The following is a 17,192-nucleotide window of genomic DNA, read 5'->3' as shown; positions in this document are numbered from 1 at the left end:
TCTGAATCCCATGTTGGCTCCATAATAGCTAGGGTAATCACATACTTAAGACACTCTTGAGAGTGAAGGAAGTGTTATTAGCCAGGCTGACAGACATAAAATGGGACTGTCTTGGGCAAAATGGCCCTTTGGTCACCATAACCATAGCACTCCACCAGTAGATGGACAGCCAAGTGGAAAGGAGAAGCAAGGTCAAAGGATGCGGGAAAGGAAAGGAGATGGTGATGTGAAGGTAAGATCACAGAAACTCAGCCTCCTGGGGCTTTATGAAATCCCTTGCAACATTTCCTAGCCACTTAGAGATACTAAATTAAAGTAGTGTCATAAAACAAACCATTTGGGAATTCCCTGGTGATCCAGTGGTTGGGACTCCATGCTTCCACTGCAAAGGGCATGAGTTCAATCCCTGGCCAGGGAACTAAGATCCCACAAGCCAAGTGATGCAGCCAGAACTAACCCCACATTGCTATAAGATTGTTTGAGAAAATAGACTTTAGGAACCTTCCATATGAGATAGTTAACTGATCTTTGTTCAGAAGTTTTGAGTCCACTTGAGGTTATTTTACAATATACTCTTTGTTAGCCTTTGCCCAGGATGTAATGGAGTAAATCCTTTTTAATTTTGAAGATGCATGCTGCAGGAAGGTGAATTTCCCCAGCCCCTGCAGTATTTGTTCACCAGTCTGAGAGTGGGCCTCATGTGTCCTAAATCCAAGTTTTGAGACTACATCCTCCAAATTAACACAGAGTGGGTTGCCCTAAGCCTCTCCATGTATAACTTTTCATTTTCTGAGATCCTAATAGAATCAAGCTCAATCATCATGTTCATGGCTAATTTAAAATGAAGTCAGTTAAAACAGTTCCATATATGGTATCAATATATGCTTCCTTAGTGATTCTGAGACTAAAACCATATGTTGAAAATTCAGTTAAGTCATTTCCTAAAAGTCTCACTGACAATCATCATTTCTGTATTTACTTATTTTGAAAGATAAAACATTTCAAATATAAGAAAAATACACATAAATAAGCAGTTTTATCTACAATTGAAATGAACATGTTCAAATTTTGCTGTATTTGTTTCAGATTTTTTTTCCAGATTTTTAAAAAAGAATGTAAAGATAGCCAAACACCCACTCCTTTTTCTTCTCACCACCCCAACCCTTTCTGTTCTCCCCTTGCCCAGGTACCAAGCGACCACTGTCCCAAACCAAAGAGTAAATGCTCTTGAGTCACTTAGCACCTTGGATCTGTGACATTTTATCCGTGTTGCTGCATTTATCAGCTCAGTTCAGTCGCTCAGTCGTGTCCGAGTCTGCAACGCCATGGACTGCAGCATTTATCAGCAGTTCATTCCTTTCTATTGCTGAATAGTATTCTGTTGTTTGCCTATGCCACAGACTGTTTATCAGTCTCATGTTGATGGATTCTTAGATTTGTTCCCAGCATCAGCTGGAATAACGCTGCTGCTTTATTGATGTGTCTTTCTGTGGACATTTGGGTTCATTTCTCTCGGTTAAATACCTGGGTTGAAGAATAAACGTGGATAATTATTAACATGTAGACAAGTCTGTTTTATCTACATGCCCTCAATTCCCTCCTGTATTGATTATTTTAAAGCAGATCAGTCTTTTCTTCTGAAATGTTTAATTGTCTAGTTCTTCTGTTCCACTGTTGTGTCAGTTGACTCTTGCTCATGGTCTGTTATTTCCTGACATGGTTTATCATGTTTGATTGTGAGCTTATTTTTAGCAGGATTCCTCCCCCACCCCTGAATCGAGTCTTTCTGCCCAGAATTGTGGGAATATCCCTTCATAGAGTTTGGGGTTTTCTTCTTTCAGGTACTCTGTGGTATCACTAGCCTTAGAGTCCTTTCTTTTTCCCCCTCTACATTACATCCCCATGACTTATTTATTTTATAACTGGAAGTTAATACCGTTTGATCCCCATCATTCATTTCACCAGCCCCCTACCCTGGCCTCTGGTAAGCAAGCTGGTTCCTATATTTACGGGCTTGGGGGTTTTTGTTTCTGCTTTTTTTGTTTAAGATTTTGTATGTAAGTGAAATCATATGGTATTTGTCTTTCTCTGTCTTATTTCATTTAGCATAATGCTTCAAGGTACATCCATGTTGTCACAAATGGCAAGATTTCATTCTTTTTAATGGTTGAATTATATGTGTGTGTGTGTGTATCATCTTATTCATTCATTCGTCTATTGATGGACCCTTAGGTTGTTTCCATTATCTATTTCTCTGAATTGAAACCAGACAGAAACAAACCAACTTTCTTGTCTCCTTGTCGCAGTGGATAGATTATTTTTCTGGTCAATTCTTTCCCTTAAAGTGTAGTTTTTCATGGGTTTCAGTTTTATGAGTGTGTCTTAAATCCAGTTTTTAAGTTTTTTGAGGTCTACAAAAGGCTCGTGTACTGTCCTCCTGTGGGCATTATAACCTCAGACTACCAAGTACGGAGGTTACTAGGACTAACACGGAGGTTACTAGGACTAACACCCACCCCATCCCAGGCAGCTTCAGCATTTGCTCATCAGCTTGTTACTTGGATTTTCAGCTTCTCTTTTATTTCTGGTACTTGGATATTTCCCAGTCTTTCTAGAAAATATATGATTAAATACTTTTTATATTTTATTCAAAATTTCTAAGTCTTTGTGATTAAGGATGGATTCCAGTTACCTGTCTGCCATGTTGCTAAGACTTAGATAAATTGTTAACTTAGCAGGAAAATTTCAGTCAATTTTTGGTTATTCTTCAAATTAATGTTTTTCAAATAGGAAACTTAAGGACCAGAAAGATAACACAGCAGGCTAATGGCAGATGGGGATAGGAATGGACTTGCTGTTTGGGCAGCAGAATTGCAGTATCTCCAGGTTCTGCTGTTTTTCTGCCTGTGGGGAATTACGCCTAAATTAGATCAGTTTGCAAGAGGCCTTCCAAATCTGTGACTCTGTAATTCCATGCTGTTTCTGACATCAATTTCCAGGAAATTCCACCTGCAGGTCTGGTATTCTAGTTAGCTGTAAGCTCTTAGGAGACAGGAGCTATGTCTAGTGCATGTTGCACTGAGCTCTCACAGCATTCCAGTGTCCACCTTCATTAAGGTGTCTAATGCATTATGTCACAATTACTGGTTTACTCACGTGCCCCTTGGTTGATTGCAAGCTCTTTAAGGGCAGGAATCTCCAGGTACATTATAAATACAATAAATAAATAAATGCATTTAATTCATTAGTCACATTGATCCCAGCAATATCTTCCTAAAAACATGACAGTCACAACTCTAATTAGTGAAGCCCATGTAGCCTTTTTATGTTTATTCCCTGCTTCGCTTTGCCTTAGACTATAGTCACAATATACTACTTGAACACATTCTTGATTTTGGCTTCTGTTTCTACCATTCCCTCATCATAAAATGCCCTTCATCCCAATCTCTGCTCATTGAAATTCTTTTCCTTGTTTAAGGAAGACTCAGATGGCATTTTTTTCTTAGTTCTATATTTTTTATTGGAGTATAACTTCCATGGTAGCTCAGATGGTAAAGCATCTGCCTACAATGTGGGAGACCCAGGTTCAATCCCTGGGTTGGGAAGATCCTCTGGAGAAGGAAATGGCAACCCACTCTAGTACTCTTGCCTGGAAAATCCCATGGATGGAGGATTGTGGTAGGCTACAGTCCATGGGGTTGCAAAGAGTTGGACACGACTGAGCGACTTCGCTTTACTAGAGTATAGTTGATTTACAGTGTTGTGCTATTTTCTTCTGTACAGCAAATGAATCAGTTATACATACATATATCCATTCTTCAGGTGGCACTTCTTCCATGAAGCTTGCTGAGATTCTCAAGTCTCCTCCTTTCTTTATGCCTCCACAGCACGTCATACATATTTCTTTCAAGTAATTGTGCCATTCTGCTCAGTATTCTAGTTAGTTCAGTTCGTATTTCTCACCTCCCATTTTTGGCTGTGCTGAGTCTTTGTTGTTGCACCTGGGCTCTCTCTAGTTGTGACGAGTGGGGGCTACTCTCTAGTTGCGGCGTGCAGACCCCTCGTTGCAGTGGCCTCCCAGGTAGTGCAGTGGTAAAGAATGTGCCTGCCAATACAGGAGATGTAAGAGACGCAGGTTCAATCCCTGGGTCAGGAAGATCCCCTGGAGTAGGAAATGGCAACCCACCCTGGTATTCTTGCCTGGAAGATTCCATGGGCAGAGGAGACTGGTGGGCTACAGCCCATGGGGTCACAAAGAATCTGACACGACTGAGCACACACGTACCCTTGTTGCAAAGCATGGGCTCTAGAGCATGTGGGCTTCAGTAGCTGCAGCTTATGGGCTCCAGAGCATGGGCTCCAGAGCATGGGCTCGGCAGTTGTGGCTCATTGGCTCAGCTGCTTCTCAACATGTGGAGTCCTCCCAGACCAGGGACAGGGCTGTGTCCCTTGCATTGGCAGGCTGGTTCTTAACCACTGGACTATCAAGGAAGTACAATATAAATTTTTTAAATGTGAGAACACTTCAGTATTCTCCACACCTAGTTACATTGTCTTGTATATAATAGATGCTTAGCATATTTAACTTAAATGAGTTGGGAAGAAAACTTGCCTTCTTGGGTTTCAAAGGCCCCTCACATTTTTGCATTGTTATTTCCTTTCTCTACCTGTGGACTCAACTTTAGTGATGGTACTTATGTTCCCTGCAGGTGGCCTATGACATGGGGGATTACTACCATGCCATTCCATGGCTAGAGGAGGCCGTCAGTCTCTTCCGAGGCTCTTATGGAGAATGGAAGACAGAGGATGAGGCAAGTCTTGAGGATGCCTTGGATCACCTGGCCTTTGCCTATTTCCAGGTAGGGGAGTAAGCAAGAGACCCACTCCTTTCATCACAGTAACCATAATGCTTTATATCTGCTTTACCACTTTTTCAGCATTTTCATGTCTCTTAATTTATTTCATCTTCCCAACAGGACTGAATGTGTCAGGCAGGGCAGTTTTTTTTTAATTATTATTATTTCCATATTTCTCATGTGAGTAAACTGAACCTCCAAAGAATTCCTAAATTGTTACAAAGCTCACAGAGGTCAGATTAGAGCCTGAGTCTATTTCTTCCTCAGTACTCTTTCTAATGCACTGACTACTTTAAAATCATCATCTCCAATGTCGGAGGTGGTTTCTCACCTGTATCAGCAGCAGCTGCATTTACAAACGTTTAGTGGCTTCATAGTCAATGCAGGTCACTCTTTGGCACTCTCAACAATTCATAACTCTCGCCATGATATTGCCAATGTCAAGGAAGAAGTTTGACTGTTATCTTCTCCCATCTACTGTCAAGTCCAACTGTGACATGAATCGTGTCCAGATACAGAGCTGGTGTCATTGGTCCAGAGCATCAGCTCATTGCCTCCTGTAGGTGTTGATTTTCATTGGCACTATTGACCTGTGATCTGTTGTGTCCCTCATGAAAGCTCATATCTCTTCTTGTGGGAGCTGCCATCCTAACCCCACGTCCCCCAGAGTTGTACAGTCTTTAAGAATAGGCTGGAAAAATCACTACAGAGTCAGTTCCCTAGAGTTTCCAGAACTAATAAACCATTTCTGCTCCACACATTCCTTTTTCTTTCCCCCTTTTCCTGAGAAAGGGAGGAGGATGTGGGTGGTCCAAACCTGTGTTTTGCTGCCAAAACAGATTTAGTCTCAGTGCTGCAAATGGTCCTTTTCTTCTCATAGAAGTTCCTGGCTCTTTGTTGTAAAACTTTCCAAGGTGCTCTTCCTATCTCTCCTGTTTAATTGCTATTAAAGCTGAAATAGAGTCACTGTGATGCAATAAAGGGTGAGAAGTAATTTAATTTTAACAGAAGAAAATGGAGAATTGATATGGAGACTCAGAGAAGATAAACTAAAGCAGCCCATTCTGAAAGATAGAGTTTCAGATACATTTAATAGTTTAATAGTTTTGGTTTTTTTTCCCCCTATGATAACTTAGATTTCTCTTCTTCTCACTTGTAAACTCTCCCATTCTACAGTTGTGCTTTGTCTGGTAACTGTTATTCATCTTAGCAGGTGTAGCTCAAATGTCTCCTATTTTGTGAAGCCTTCTTTAATTCTTTTTAGACCCCTCAGACTCTCCTTCTTTGTGCTCTTATAGTGTGTGTGTGTGTGTGTTTATGCCATAATAGTAAAACACATTGGTATTGTCTTATAGGCAATTTCTGGTCCCCTTTTTACCACTAGTAAATTAGGGATGAATGTTCCTCATGGATCTTTCATTATCATATAAAATTGTGTATCTATATACACCACAAAAAGTATAATATATCATATTATATGTAGTACTATCATTTAATACATTTTCAGGATATGTTTTAGTAAAAAATCATTTCAGTAACTACAAATAATGAGAAACAGTGTGTAGTAACTAAACTATAGGCTCTGAAGTCAGGCAGACGTAGGTTTAAGTTCTGTGAAAACTTGGGTAACTTACTTAACCTCCCTAGACCTTAATTTTCTTTCTTTTTGTTTTAAAGCTTCAGTTTTCCTCTGTGATCAGACTTTTCTTCTTTCTTCTATTTTTAAAAAATACTTATTTACTTTTATTTATGTGTTTATTTGGCTGCATTGGTTTTTTGTTGTTTTTTTTTTTTTTGCATTGGGTTTTAATTGCTGGACTTGGGATCTTTGGTGCACAGGCTCAGTAGTTGCGGCCCGTGGGCTTAGTTGCTCTGCAGCATGTGGGATCTTAGATCCCCGACCAGGGATCGAACTTGTGTCCCCTGCATTGGAAGGCAGATTCTTAACCACTGGACCACCAGGGAAGTCCCTAATTTTCTTAACTTTAAAGGAGAATAGTAATGATAACGTGGGAGTGTGGAAATAATTTTCCCCATAACCTTCTGAGTTTTTGGCTGAGCCCTCCCTGTAATATAAGACAGATTAATAAGAGGAACAATAAACATGAGTTAACTAACATGTATACCTCCTGTAGACATGGGAGATACTGAGGGGCAAGGCATGAGTAGCTCTCTGAGAGGATCTAAACCTTCATCTTAAATATGATGTATCCAGCTAAAGACAAAAGAAGGAAAGGTATGGAGGAGCCGGTTCTGGGAGGTGACCAGACCAAGCAAGCAAGAGTAAGGCTGTTAGGTACCAATAGATTTAGGGTGCCTTCTCCACTGGTAAGGTTTTCTTGTGATGCAGAGTCATCCTTCTCTTTCAGGTACACGGGGGAGATAACCCTCACAAAAGGAGATTTCCATTGTAAATATAAATTTCCCTTATGAAAGCGTAGTTTCTACTGTGGTTTAAAAAACTTCTCCTGTATCTCTGATGTTTCTCAAAATAATTAGCTCAAAATAATCCTTATGCCAAAGAAGCATATTTGGGGATGGCATATTCTGCTACCCTTTGTTGACTTAAAAAAATGCACAGTGTGAGAGTTGTGCATCAGGTTTTATTTGGGGCAAAATGAGGACTGTAGCCCAGGAGACAGCACCTCAGATAGCTCTGAGAAACTGCTCCAAAGAGGTTAGGGAAAAGGTCAGTATATATGTGATTTTAGTGAAAGGGGAGTGCATGCAATCAAACACAAATATATATATATATATTTTTTTTTTGCAGAAAGTTTCTGTTAGTCTTGAGGAGCAGTTGTCACCATGAAAATTTTTAGTGCTTTTCTAGATATGAGGAAATACAAGAATTGGGCTTATAAAATCAGCTTCTGAAAATATCTAACTATATGAAGACCTGTTCTGCTGGTTTTTCCCAGTGTGCAGAGTGCCTCATTTCTGCTCTCCACCCTGAACTATTTTCAGGGGCGTGTTGAAAGCCAGTAGCTGCTGCAGCTCGTGATTTAATCCTTGTGGATATAGATGGACGTGCCCATGGCAAGTGCCAGTTTGTAGTTGGCACATTCAGCGCTCACCTCAAAGGGTCGGCATGAGGATTAAATGAGCTAATACACGTAAAGCCCTTAACCCATTCATAGCACATATGTTCTCAATAAATGTAAGCTGTCTTTACAATATACACAAGTGTGTGTTCTGCTTTTTCATTGAACATTATTTACTATACACATTTCCAGAGAAATTTAACTGGGATATCAAAAGTAGCTCTAACTGTTCTTGATAAAACATAATTTTATCTCCTGATAAAGCCCTTGAGTTTTAAAAATATATAAAATTAATATTTTAGCTTTCTTCATCTCAAAGGGTTTGAAAATCTATAACCCTGAGTTAATATCTGACATTATAAGATATTAGTAGATTAACTACCCGTCTGTTAAGTACACAACAGAATAATCATGATATTAATTAATTAGAAACAGTCTATATGCCTAACAGTGGTGGAATGGTGAGATTGTGATGGAGCTTCTGGATGGAGTGATATGCAGCCATTAAAAATGCTATCTCTCTTGTACACGCATGTTCGTAGCAGCACTGTTCACAACCGCCAGTAGGTGGGAAGCTTTCCAAGTATCCATCAGTGGGTGAATGGACAAGAAAAATGTAGTGTCTATGTACAGTGGAATACCTTCAGTCTTTAAAAAGAAGGAAATTCTAACACATGCTACCATGTAAGTGAAACTTGAGGACATTATGCTAAGTGAAACCAGTCACAAAAAGACAAGTATAGTTTGATTCCATTTATATGAGATTTCTAGAAGAGTCAAATTTATAGAGACAGAATGTAGAGTGATAGTTACCAGGGGCAGGTGGGGAGGAGATAATTGGGAGTTGTTGTTAATAAGTAGAGTTTCAGTTTTGCAAGATGAGAAAACTCTGGAGGTCCTTTGTACAACAGTGTGAATATATTTAGTACTACTGACCTGTACACTTGGAAATGATTAAGATGGTAAATTTATGTTTACCACAGTGAAAAGTACTAATTAAAAAATGCTGTTTCTGAGGACTATGTAAAAATATATAAAGTACTCTGGATTACACTGTAGAGGGAAACAATCAGGATATGAAAATGTGTAATAAATATGACTGTAACTGTGTACACAGTATGTATTGTTCCAAAGTTTTTGAACTGTCTGGGTTTCAGTGAAACCTTTACCCCCATTTCTCATATGTTTTATAGTATCCTTCTTCTTGCTTTTATCATTAAAAATGCATTTTTTTAACATGCAAAAGCGAAATGATCAAAAGGAAATACAGGTCTAGTGACTTATCATCATTTCACAGCACCCAGAGCAGGATGACAGCCCACCCGCCCCGAGTTCTGTTCCCCAGACTTGTCTGGAAAGCCCGTGTTTACTTTCAACGGTGTGTAGCCCAAGGTTGAATGGCTGCAGGGAGAGTCATTGCTATGCAGTGGGAATGGTTCAGGTTTAGCTCTTCCTTTTGCTTCCTCTCACTAACTTTATGGATTCTCAGAAGTTCTGAACCTGGAGAACACATCATATTCTTAGTAGGATTGTTGCAGTTCCATATTAACGTTTACTAATAAAATATACCAAAATAACAACACTCTACAATTACATGGTTTTGCATGCTTTGAAAGATTTGAGGGAATTTTAAGAAAGTTTATTTTTATTTATTTTTCTCCCTTCCCTGGTAAGGGTGGTAATAAGTCATTTGTAAATGAGGAAACTGAGGAGACCTGATTTGCATCAGGGCTGCAAATCCTGAATTAGGACAGAGAACCTCTACATTTTAGTCTGCAGCTCATTTCAGTGAGTCTTACTATCTACTATTGGGAAGCTTATTTTAGAGTTTTTTTTTAAATCCATTTAATGGTTCGTTAGGGGAGATATCCTCAGCGCCGTTAACTCACTCTTTTCCTTTTTTCTTTTTTTACAGGCAGGAAATGTTTTGTGTGCCCTCAACCTTTCCCGGGAGTTTCTTCTGTACAGTACGTAATGGTAAAAGATAACCACAGGTCAGACCTGTGGGAAATCCTTCTTGCTCTTGGCCTTTCATCCCTGCAGATGAAGTATAGCTATTTTTATTTTTTGAATTTCATAATCCAAGGCACATTTCTGATTTTTGATTAAATCTTAACATACTGTTCAGTGCAGCAGGGGTAGTTTTTAAGTTCATTGGAAGTGCTAAGAAAAAGATACCAGAGTATGCCTTCCTCCTCCACCCCTATTGAGTCATACGTATTAGTGTTGCTTCAGTGGGGAACAAGTCCTAGGTTGGGAGCCAATTTCTTCAGGGACATTTAAAGATCCAGGTTTTGGGAATAGACCTGGGAACGAGTGCAGTCAATGAGAGCTGTGTGTGCAAGAAGGAGAGCGACTCAGCAGGGTTGTTCACTTTGGCTGCTCACAGAAAGATAGCAATTCTTCTCTTTATACTGGAGCTCACTCTGCTATGCAAGCCTCCTGCCCAGCTGGCCACAGAGTTCAGCTTCAACCCTCTCAGGCAGCGTTTCACCAGAGTTAAACTGGGAGAGAGATTTGCTAGCTTAACTCTGCTTAGATATTTTTGCTTAAAATTTTGGAGATAGATGGCTTCCCAGGTTTTCTTTTAATAAGATGAATACTAAAAAATAGGTACATGTTACAAATATGTGTATATACAGATATGTATATGTATCAGGTATGTTAAGATACGTAATAACCATTCACAAAATTAGGTTGGCCAAAAAGGTTGTTAAAACCCTAAACTTTTTGGCCAACTCAGTATTTATGATGTATTTCCTGTAGAACTTCACAAAAATATGTATCACTTTTTAATGAATACATTTAGTAAAGTTATTACTTTGTGATAGTTTGGCAAACAGTAGGATAAGGCAGTAGCTGTGTGGTCTGGAAACATGTGGACAGTTAGTGGTACAGACAAAGTGATAACCCAGCCCCTCTATTTTTTTGTGCTTGAACTATTAAAATCTCTGCATATCCCAGAGAATGTAAATTGTGCACTATTAAAGGTGAATAAGTAGACACAGCAAATTGAAATTCCTTGTTCCATAAATGGTCTCACAATATTTTCATTGGTATTTTGGGCCCACTGTTTCTATTCCTCCAAACTTCATTTCTCCTTTGGTTAAAAAAAGGATGATAATTTCTGTCCCCTTGTTTGCCAGAATGATGGTAATGGTGGAAGTGGTTAGAAGCACATTGAGCTCCTCAGAGAAAGATGCTTTGTGACCCTTACAGCAGTGGAGCTCCTCCTACCGAGACACACTGAGATAATGCAGAGGCTACTGGCCATGGGTACTGCCAACTCATGGCGGATCTGCACCTAAAGTGGGCACAGACAAGACACAAGATCCCTGTCGGGACCTTGGCTAGAACCAAAGTCTAGAACACCTTTTTCCCATACTGCTCTGTTGTGTCTAGGCCAGGCAGGGATTCTGAGGAATCTAGTAGAGCTGGGAATAATTTAGCTTCCAGTTCTCTAGGGAAGAATAGAGCGAGTCTCTCTGCCGTAGGCTTTGGCTCTCTGGACTTCTCTTTCATAGCACTTTCTTGTGTTGTGTTGTATGTAGTTAATGTGTCTTTTCTCTGATAGATTCTAAACTCTGAGAGTTTAGCCTCTAGCACCGGAGAGTTACTGAGTAGATGGGTGAATGAATGATTGAAGCTTCTTCCCTGTACATAAAACTGACCATCACACAATCCTGCAGCCCCATCCTCATGATCCCTTGGTCTAAGAGTGTTCCTTCAGCTCTACCAGGCCCTGCTTAATCCTACTCTAGGGGTGAGGGCCTTACATCCTCCTGTGCATGGACATAGGAAGTTGTCCAGGTGCTGGTGGTGTGTAACAGTGAAGCTGCAGGAAACCTTGGCAGCACTCCCTGGGACCACTGTTTGTTAATCTGTTAATTCGTATTTTTCCCTGCTGATTTCTTCCAGGCCCAGATAATAAGAGGGTGGCCAGAAATGTCTTGAAGTATGAAAAGCTCTTGGCGGAGAGCCCTAACCAGGCTGTAGCAGAGACTGTCATGCAGAGACCCAATGTGCCCCACCTGCAGACCAGGGACACCTACGAGGGGTTATGTCAGACCCTGGGTTCCCAGGTACCACTGCTCACGGGAAGAAAAAGGGGGAACCAGCTTGGGGGATGGGAGAAAAGGTAGAATTGGCACAATTTGAAGAGAAAAACTGGTGCGTTAAAAAAAAATAATAAAGCTCACTTGGACAGCATCAGTGACTGAATTCTGAATCTCCTGAATTTCAGGTTTTTTATGCTGGAGTTCCCATAAATTGGTTTCCACTTCTAGACCCTTCTTCTTCTAAGCTGATTCTAGTCTTTCCTTTCAGCCTACTCACTACCAGATCCCCAGCCTCTACTGCTCCTATGAGACTAGTTCCAGTCCCTACCTGCTGCTCCAGCCGGTACGGAAGGAGGTCATCCACCTGGAGCCCTATGTTGTTCTCTACCATGACTTTGTCAGTGATGCTGAGGCTCAGAAGATCAGAGGGCTTGCAGAACCATGGGTGAGTGTCCCCAGGGCCTGCCGAGAATCTCCCTTTGTTTCTTTGCATGACTGATGTTCAGAAGTGTGAGAATAGGCAGCCTGAACAACTAGATAGTTCATCTGTTCAGGAGTTCAAAATACCAGTCATTCCATAAAACTAATCAGCGGTGAAAAAACTCACAGTCGTGGTTGCTTCTGGCTGAGAAAGGTACAAGGGGATTTTCTGGGGTGTTCACAATGTGCTTTCAATATATTGTTAGGGATGTGGAGTACATGGTTGTATGTTTGTGAAAACTCAGCAAATGGTACTCTTGAGATCTATGTATATCACTGTATGTAAATTTAATCTAAAAAAATTAAAGGAAGCCCCCCATCCCCAGTATCAATCATTCCATATAAGTGATAGAAGGAAAAAAAAGGTGGGAGAATTCTGTGGTGTTTCAGTGGTTAAGACTCAGCGCTTTTAATGCCTGCCTGGGGCCTGAGTTTGACTCCTAGATGGGGAACTAAGATCCCACGAGCTGTTTGGTGTGGCCAAAAACAAAAAGAGAAAGGAAGAAAAGGGGTCAAATGACAGGGGAAAGGAGAGATTTCCTAGCACAGAAAAAAAGCATGAAGATTATTTAGTTAAACTTCATTATTTTATTAAAAAGAAATCCGAGGCCCGGAGAGGGAAAGAGACCTCGGGTCACGTATATGGCTTGGCCCAGAATTGGAACCCAGAAGTACACTGATTGCTGCTCTGCTATTCAGCCTTTATGTATCAGTTAACTTAGGCTGTTACATTTATTTGGTAATGTTGCAGGAAGTGGAGGGACCCCCTTCAGGGCCTGAAAGTGGGCTCTTGCCTAACACTCGGTAATGAATTGTCCAAGGAGATACACGTGCTGACAAAGCAAGAAGCTTTATTGGGAAAAGGTGCTTGAGCAGAGAGCAGGAAGGTAAGGGAACCCAGGAGGACTGCTCTGCCATGTGGCGTGCAGTCTTTTTTTTTTTTTTTTGGTGATGGGATTAGTTTCCAGGTTGCCTCTGGGCAATCATTCTGACTCAGGGTCCTTCCTGGTGGTGCACACATTGCTCAGCCAAGATGGATTCCAGCAAGGAGGATTCTGGGAGGTGGTAGGACATGTGGTATCTCCATGTGAGATGAATTTTCCCAAATTCTTCTGGTTGGTACTGTCTTATTAGTTTCGTGTTCCTTATCAGAACCTCCTATTATAAAATAACTCACACAGATGGTGCCTACAGAATAGGCAGTTACAGTTAGGGTTTCCTCTAACAGTAACAAGCAACCCCCAAATCTCAGGGAGGACAACAGCAGTAGAGGCTGGCTTGGTCCTCACATTGTGTGTCTGTCTTGTGCTGGTTGCTGCTCTGCCCCATGTTGTCTTTACTTTCGGACCCAGCCCAACAGAGCAGCCTCTGTCTGGAACATTGCCATCTCATGGGAGAGGAAAAAGGCAAAGATGGCAAACTACTAGCTGGCTTGTAAAGCTTCTGCTTGGAAGCACCAGGCATTACTTCCATCCACATTTCCCTGCTTAAAGCAAGGCTTGTAGCCAACACTGCAGTCAGCTTGGCGGGTATATCTCCTTCTTCCATGGAGAAGGCTCTGCAGCCACTGTGCCAGGCTTTATGTTGATGGGGAGGGGAGTTAGTCCTCCAGAAAGTGTTGTTGTTATTCAGTCCTTCAGTTGTGTCCAACTCTTTGAGATCCCACGGACTGTAGCACACCAGGCTTCCCTGTCCTTCACAAATTCCTGGAGTTTGCTCAAATTCATGTCCATTGAGTTGGTGATACCATCCAGCCATCTCATCCTCTGTCATCTCTTTCTCCTCCTGCCCCCAATCGTTCCCAGCATCAGAGTCTTTACCAATGGGTTGGCTCTTTGCATCAGGTGGCCAAGTATTGGAGCTTCAGCTTCAGCATCAGGCCTTCCAATGAATATTCAGGACTGATTTCCTTTAGAATGGACTGGTTTGATCTCCTTGCAGTCCAGGGGACTCCCAAGAGTCTTCTCCAACACCACAGTTCAAAAGCATCAATTCTTCAGCGCTTACCCACTCCAGTATTCTGGCCTGGAGAATTCCATGGACTGTATAGTCCATGGGGTCGCAAAGAGTTGGACACGACTGAGTGACTTTCACTTTCACTTTCCAGCCTTCTTTATGATCAACTCTCACATCCATACATGACTACTGGAAAAATCATAGCTTTGACTAGATGGACCTTTGTCGGCAAAGTAATGTCTCTGCTTTTTAATATGATGTCTAGGTTTGTCATAGCTTTACTTCCAAGGAGCAAGCATCTTTTAATTTCATGGTTGCAGTGGCCATCTGCAGTGATTTTGGAGCCCAAAAAATAGAGTCTGTCACTATTTCCATTGTTTTCCCATCTATTTGCCATGATCTTAGTTTTTTGAATGCTGAGTTTTAAGGCATTTTTTTCACTCTCTTTCACCTTCATCAAGAGGCTTTTTAGTTCCTCTTTGCTTTCTGCCATTAGGATGGTATAATCTGCATATCTGAGGTTATTGTTATTTCTTCCAGCAATCTTGATTCCAGCTTGTGATTCATGTGGCCCAACATTTCACATGATAGACTCCATATATAATTTAAATAAGCAAGGTGACAATATATAGCTTTGACGTACTCCTTTCCCTATTTGGAACCAGTCTGTTGTTCCATGTCCAGTTTTAACTGTTGCTTCTTGACCTGCATACAGGTTTCTCAGGATGCAGGTAAGGTGGTCTGGTACTCTTATCTCTTTAAGAATCTTACACAGTTTGTTGTGATCCACACAGTCAAAGGCTTTAGCATAGTCAATGAAGCAGAAATAGATGTATTTCTGGAATTCTCTTGCCTTTTCTATGATCCAACGAATGTTGGCAATTTGATCTGTGGTTCCTCTGCCGTTTCTAAATCCAGACTTGTATATCTGGAAGTTCTTGGTTCACATACTGTAGAAGCCTAGTTTGAAGGTTTTGCCCAATTGTGTGGTAGTTTGAACATTTTTTGGCATTGCCCTTCTTTAGGATTGGAATGAAAACTGACATTTTCCAGTCCTGTGGGTACTGCTGAGTTTTCCAAATTTGCTGGCATATTAAGTGCAGCACTCAATAAAACTATGAGCCATGCTGTGCAGGGCCACCCAAGATGGATGGGTCATAGAGGAGAGTTCTGATAAGATGTTGTCCATTGGAGAAGGGAATGGCAAACCATTTCAGCATTCTTGCCTTGAGAACCCATGAACGTATGAAAAGACAAAAAGGTATAACACTGAAAGATGAACCCCCCAGGTCGGTAGGTGCCCAATATGCTACTGGGGAAGAGTGGAGAAATAACTCCAGAAAGAATGAAGAGCCTGAGCCAAAGCAAAAAACGATACCCAGTTGTGGATGTGTGTGATGGTGAAAGTAAAGTCTGATGCTATAACCAACAGTATTGCATAGGAAACTGGAATGTTAGATCCATGAATCAAGGTAAACTGGAAGTGGTCAAACAGGAGATGGTAAGAGTGAACATCAACATTTTTGGAATCAGGGAACTAAAATGGACAGGAATGGGTGAATTTAATTCAGATGACCATTATATCTATGACTGTGGTCAAGAATCCCTTAGAAGAAATGGAATAACCCTCATAGTCAACAAAAGAGTTCGAAATGCAGTACTTGGATGTAGTCTCAAAAATGACAGAATGATCTCAGTTCATTTCCAAGGCAAACCATTCAGCATCACAGGAATCCAAGTCTGTGCCCCAACCATTAATGCCAAAGAAGCTGAAGTTGAACAGTTCTATGAAGACCCAGTAAGACTTTCTAGAACTAACACCAAAAATAGATGTCCTTTTCCTCATATGGTGCTGGAATGCAAAAGTAGGAAGTCAAGAGATTCCTGGAGTAATAGGCAAGTTTGGCCATGGGGTACAAAATGAAGCAGGACAAAGGCTAACAGTTTTGCCAAGAGAACACACTGGTCACAGCAAACACACTCTTCCAACAATACAAGAAATGACTGTACACATAGACATCACCAAATGGTCAATACTGAAAATCAGATTGATTATATTCTTTGTAGCCGAAGATGGAGAAGCTCTACACAGTCAGCAAAAACAAGACCTGGAGCTGACTATGACTCAGATCGTCAGTTCCTTATTGCGTAATTCAGACTTGAATTGAAAAAAGTAGGGAAAACCACTAAGCCATTCAGATATGACCTAAATGAAATCTCTTATGATTATACAGTGAAGTGACAAAAAGATTCAAGGGATCAGATCTGATAGAGTGCCTGAAACACTATGGACAGAGATTCATGACATTGTACAGAAGGTGGTGACCAGAACCATCCCCAAGAAATGCAAAAAGGCAAAATGGTTGTCTAAGGAGGCCTTACAAATAGCTGAGGAAAGAGAAGAGAAAGGCAAAGGAGAAAGGGAAAGATATATCCATCTGAATGCAGAGTTTCAAAGAATAGCAAGGAGAGATAAGAAAGCCTTCTTAAGTGAACAATGCAAGGAAATAGAGGAAAACAATAGAATGGGAAAGACTAGAGATCTCTTCAAGAAAATTAGAGATACCAAGGGAACATTTCGTGCAAAGGTGGGCACAATAAAGGACAGAAACAGTGTGGACCTTACAGAAGTAGAAGATATTATGAAGAGGTGGCACAAATACACAGAAGAACTATACAAAAAGATCTCAATGACCGGGATAACCACGATGGTGTGATCACTCACCTAGAACCAGTCCTCGTGGAGTGCGAAGTCAAGTGGGCCTTAGGAAGCATCACTATGAACAATGCTAGTGGAGGTG

The 17,192-nt window shown here is 40.9% G+C and overlaps 1 protein-coding gene across 6 annotated transcripts in view; it reads left to right on the top strand.

The window, feature by feature from the left end:
• The window catches only part of P4HA3 (prolyl 4-hydroxylase subunit alpha 3), a 77,887-nt gene that overhangs the window by 33,430 nt on the left and 27,265 nt on the right, over positions 1-17,192 (top strand). For all 6 annotated transcript variants that reach the window (XM_042232757.2, XM_060400017.1, XM_060400016.1 and 3 more), the window contains 4 exons: positions 4,710-4,859; positions 9,813-9,864; positions 11,816-11,979; positions 12,224-12,400. In XM_042232757.2, coding sequence (XP_042088691.1) covers positions 4,710-4,859; positions 9,813-9,864; positions 11,816-11,979; positions 12,224-12,400 — 543 coding nt within the window. The remainder of the gene's footprint in view (positions 1-4,709; positions 4,860-9,812; positions 9,865-11,815; positions 11,980-12,223; positions 12,401-17,192) is intronic.

This window comes from Ovis aries, chromosome 15, assembly GCF_016772045.2.
Source record: "Ovis aries strain OAR_USU_Benz2616 breed Rambouillet chromosome 15, ARS-UI_Ramb_v3.0, whole genome shotgun sequence".
Classification (NCBI taxonomy): domain Eukaryota; kingdom Metazoa; phylum Chordata; class Mammalia; order Artiodactyla; family Bovidae; genus Ovis; species Ovis aries.
This window is presented reverse-complemented; position numbering and strand designations above follow the sequence as displayed.